The sequence below is a fragment of the Echinops telfairi genome, unplaced genomic scaffold (genome assembly GCF_000313985.2).
Source record: "Echinops telfairi isolate 266 unplaced genomic scaffold, ASM31398v2 ScPeMD7_70;HRSCAF=299, whole genome shotgun sequence".
NCBI lineage: Eukaryota > Metazoa > Chordata > Mammalia > Afrosoricida > Tenrecidae > Echinops > Echinops telfairi.
Window position 1 is genome coordinate 60,993,818 of NW_022103968.1, and position 4,836 is coordinate 60,998,653.

General features: G+C 55.8%; 1 protein-coding gene across 1 annotated transcript in view; it reads left to right on the top strand.

Annotated features, from left to right (window-relative positions):
• The first annotated feature begins 464 nt into the window (after window positions 1–464).
• HK1 (hexokinase 1) overlaps window positions 465–4,836 on the top strand; it is a 44,847-nt gene continuing 40,475 nt past the window's right edge. Inside the window, exon 1 of the mRNA XM_004701138.3 lies at window positions 465–624. Within this exon, the coding sequence (XP_004701195.3) occupies window positions 483–624 (142 nt within the window). The 5' untranslated portion in view covers window positions 465–482. The remainder of the gene's footprint in view (window positions 625–4,836) is intronic.

Here is a 4,836-nt window from a genome sequence, read left to right on the forward strand (position 1 = left end):
CAGTGGGGCTTCGCATGTGCAAGCCTGCCCTGGGGACACACGTTTAATGGCAGTTGAGTGGCCCCCATCCGCTTGCATGTTGGCTCGTTTTTTAACCACCCGTCACGGAAGTTCGGTGCCCTCTCCCGCTCCCTCCTGCCCGCCCTTGGTTAAGGGTGACTCAGTCGTGATCTGTGTCCGAGTGCCCAGTCCAGGTATTTCATACAAGTGACTCACAGTGTCTATACTTCTGTTACGGACCGACTTCTCTCATCATGATGCTTCACTTTTGTTCGGTCCCATTGTTTGATGTCTGTGTGTGTGTGTGTGTGTCTCCGTGCCAGATTGGATTGTCTTGGGCAAGACCTGCCCTGCCTCGCCCCACCCAGACCTGGGTTTAAATGACCTCCCTCCGTCTCCTCATCCTCTCACTTCTGCCTCAGCCTGAGCCTCACTCTCCTTCCACCATGCCTCTTCCCCAGATCGACAAGTATCTCTATGCCATGCGGCTCTCCGATGAAACGCTGCTGGACATCATGGCTCGCTTCCGGAAGGAGATGAAGAACGGCCTCTCCCGGGATTTTAACCCAACCGCCACGATCAAGATGCTGCCAACCTTTGTCAGGTCCATTCCCGACGGCTCGGGTGAGTCTGTCTTTCCCCAGGGCCAGCTCCTCTGTGAGCCCAGCCTTCTAACTTGCGCTGATTGTTCGTTCGTTTATTTTAAACTCATTTTCTCGTCCATTCGCCATTCCGTCCGTCTGATCTTGCCTCGATCCATCTGAGGTCTGTCATGGACCTACCATGGGCCAGGCACCGGGGAAGCCAGGCACCCGGGCACCGACCCAGTGACTGGTGATGCTGGAGAAAGCTTGATGTGGATGGGTTTTGTGGCTGCTCTGACGTCTCTGGAACATGAATGCTCCAGAACTAGTCACAGGCTCGTTTTAAGGAGATCTCTCCATCAGGGCACTTAGGCCTCCCCAGAAAAGTAGCAATCCACGTGCCCAGGTGGGTTTCAAATTCAGAGGTGAGATTTACGTCCTCGTTTGAACAAAGGGCAGCCATGCTGAATCCAGGTAGCCCTAAAGCAGAGAATTGGGTGGGGAGGTGGAATGGGCAAAGGCGTTATCCTCTGGGTTGCTGCCCTGGGCCCCGACCTTGCTCCCCAAGCGTAGCATCAGCTGAGCGCTTGGCAGAGTGGAGACCAGGAGGGCGCAGCCTGGCCTGCCCCGGGGAGCCTGCTCTGCCTGACTGCCCGGCACGTATCCCTCTGTGTGCCCTTCTTGCCCAGTTTGTCACGGTCAGGAACCCCACTCGGAGCTGTGTTCTGGCGTCTACTTCGCCTAGGACATGGGGAAAGAGGCCAGGAGGCAATGAGCACCCACTGCCACGATCCCCCAGCCCTGTGGCTCTTGTTTAGAGCAGTGATTGGGAGCATTTTGTATGCAGCCTGGAAAACTAACTTCTGTTGCACTGGATGGCCACATAGATAGGCTGGTCAAGTGCCCTCCCTGTGTGCCGGGGATGGAAAGGCCTGCTCTGCCCGCAGCCTGCCTTTAGGAGCCCATCAGAGCCTGGGCTGATATCCTGGTACCGGCGGCGGGCAGGCCCTGTTCATTCTGTCACCAGTGACCCAAGGTGGGGCTTGCTTTGTGCACACACCTTGACAGTTGCCTCCTTAGACTTCTTCCTCCTTTTGTCTTCCTTGAGGTCTTGGGTACCAGCAGGTTAGCTTTTTAATAAGGGCCAGACATCAGTGATCAGACTGGGCCTAAGTGTGCTGGGGAGGCTCAGAAGCTCTGGCCCGGGAGCTGGGAGGCGACACCTGCTGCTTCTCCCACCCTAGAAGGAGCTGAGTCCAGGAGTGTGTGGGCCTTCCCAGGATCACTGGAGTTCCATGGGAGATGTATCTGTGTCCTGCTGTGAGCTGGGAAAGGAGCCTTGGCTGGCACGGTGGGGCTAGGCATTGGACTGCTGACTCCTAGGTTGGCAGTTCAAATCCACCTATGAATCAGAATCGTCTTGATGCCCAGGGCTTGGTTTTTTGTTTTTCTAGCTGAGAGAGTTGGAAGAGGAGAGGGTGTGGGTGTGGGCAGCCCCTAGGAGGGTACTTGCTCTGGCCTGGTTTGGGGGAGTGCAGGCAATACCCCATCCTGTGGGGTCCCTGGGCCTGTGTGGCTAGTCTAGGGCAGACTCATCTGAGGGGGGGTTGCCTTCCCTTCCTCCTGGTCCTGCTTAAACCAGCCCACCCCCCAGGACTGCATGTCCGTAGGAAACCTCCCATCATAAACCATTTCTAGGACTGAGTGTCTCCAAGTGTAATCCAGCCGCTTGCTGTAACCTCCTCCTCTCCACCCATCGGCTGTGCCTTAAGACAGACTTCATTGTGGTTGGGGAAATGCATCACTCTCCAGCCCCCACTTAGCATTTCGTAGCAGACACCAGGACGTTGAAGGTGCAGGGTACTGACCAAAGCAGTGTAACTCCCCTTAACCGCCTTTCCCCGCGTCTGCTCCCCCAGTCTCCCTGCTCTCAGACACGCATTCTTTTCCTTGAGTCTCTCTGAAGCAGTAAAACGCGGTACAAGAATTGCATCTTACAGTTTTTGACCGGCAGCATTTCACTTTTCTTCCCTTGTCTTCCGTGAAGGAAGGGTGTGCCTCAGCGTCGAGGGGTGTAAGCACTGCTGATAGGTGTAAGAGCACCCACCCCCACCCCCCACCCCCCCGCGAGGGTTGGCAAACACTGTGCTAGGGTGTGCACAGTTAGAGGTGGGGCCCCATGCTCCTCGGAGCTCCTCCCTGCCCCTCTCCAGTGCTGCGGGGCCGGACAGCTGGGGCCTCTCCAGAGCAGACAAGAAGGAAAGCCCTGAACCTCTCAGACCCACTGCCCGTGCCCAGGGGCCCAGCTCTGCCTGCCTGCTTCTTCCATCCCATGGCCCTACTCGTATGGCTGCCCTGATACGCATGCGTGGGCTCGGACCCTGTGGCCGGGGCCCACGCTGACCCTGGAGCAGTCCTTGCAGATATTGATAGTGATGCCAACACCCCCCAAACCTCCCCTCATGGCCCCCCAGACCTGTGGGAGGTACCATCACACCAGCCTGGGGTGTGGGGAAGCGCCCTCCTGTATTGGCCAAGACTCAGCAGGAGTCATCAGAACGCAGGTCTCCTTAATAGTAAGTCCAGGGTGCTGTTCCCCTTTTGAGATGTTAATCACTGCATGAGATGCAGTAATTAATCAGCCACAGAATTAGTGGTAATCCCAAACCACCAAAGGGTAAATGGGAGGCCCATGTGGTGGAGAATCACCCCGGCGAGTTCAGTGGTGAGCAACTTCCAAGGCCAAGGAGACACAACCCTTCCCTTCCCTCTGCACCTGGCCCCTGGCAGGCAGAGCCTGAAGTGAAGCGGTTGCCCTCTTTCTACTGATTTTGCCGCCCCGCCCCCCTGCCCCCCGAAATGTATCGGCTCATTTTTACTATTCAGTTGTTTTCCCAGTGTTCTTTTTTTAATAGGCAGTGGTTTGTCTTTATTGCTCATACGTCATCTGTTCATGTGGGCTTGGGTTTCTTCTTTATCCTGAAATGCTTGTAGCTGCTGCAGTAGTTTTTAAAACAGAGAAAGTCTGAATAATAAATAAGAAGGAAAACATTGACACCTTTAACACTGGCTACTGGACTAAATAAAAGTCCCTCTTGGAGCTGCTCGGGCCTCCAGGGGACAGTGGCCCCTCTCTGTCCAGCTCCTCTGAGCAGATCCAATTCACTTCTCATTCACAAAACTCCCATTTCCTCATCTCCTCATTTATCACTTAGGAAGGATATAAATACCAATCCAACCACACAGTTTGAAAGTAAATAGAGTTGGCTGTGGTATGTGTTTCTAAAGAAAGGGCTAGCCCCCCCAAATAACTTGCTAGGAACTTGAACGTGGGCCCATCCTCTTGTTTCGGGCAAAGCCGGATGGTTTGCACCTGCAGTGTGGTCAGTTATTTCAGAGCCCTGGCTGTGCTTTGTACTGCTGTCCAGCCAAATCGATGTCAACTCATTGCCACCGAGGGCCGAGGAGAACGGCTGCGCGGGGTTCCAGGGCGGCCATCTCCAGGAAGCACACAGCCACACCATTCCTCCAAGAAACCACTCGCACCACAGGTCTTCCGTTAGCACCGAGCGTGTGGCCACGGGACCGCCAGGCTCCTCTTTCCAGCCACAGGAAGGATTTTTCCTGTCTCTTTCCTTGTGCCCGGTCCTCGTCTGGGAAGGAGGTTGGCGGAGCCTGCAAGTTCTCTGACGGTGCGGAGTTCTAGAATGAACCAACCGGGACGGGGTAGCAGCAGAGGGGGCTCTTGAAGGAGGCGTGGATTTCTCACCGAGCAGCCGGCCTGCACGGGCAGGGAATGCGTGCCTCGGTGCCTCCCGTGGCCCCGTGTGCCGCCTGAGCTCACTGAGCCCGGGCGGGGTGAGCATTTCAGGGAGGGGAAGCTTCGTTTGCTGTCTGTCCCGGCGCAGCAGACCTGCTTTCGAGAGGAATGACTGTGCCCGTGTTTGTTTTCCATGATATTTGCTGGTGATAATGGCTGTCATTAGGACGTGGACAGCTGCCAGGGGCCCTTCACATGTTTTGTTTAATGAGCCTTCTCTCCAAGAACAGTCCTTCTCCTGGGCTCAGCGGAAATGGGAAATGTCGGAGGAGGCCAGAAGCAGGAGGCACGGTAGCAGGACCCAAGTTCGGGGCCCGAGATCTCAAGAGGAGGATGGGAGGCAGCCCAGGGCTGCAGGAAGAGGCCGACCTTGAGGGGACTAGCACAAACAGACATCAAAATCCACGGCTTTGGATCAATCTCTGGCTCTGC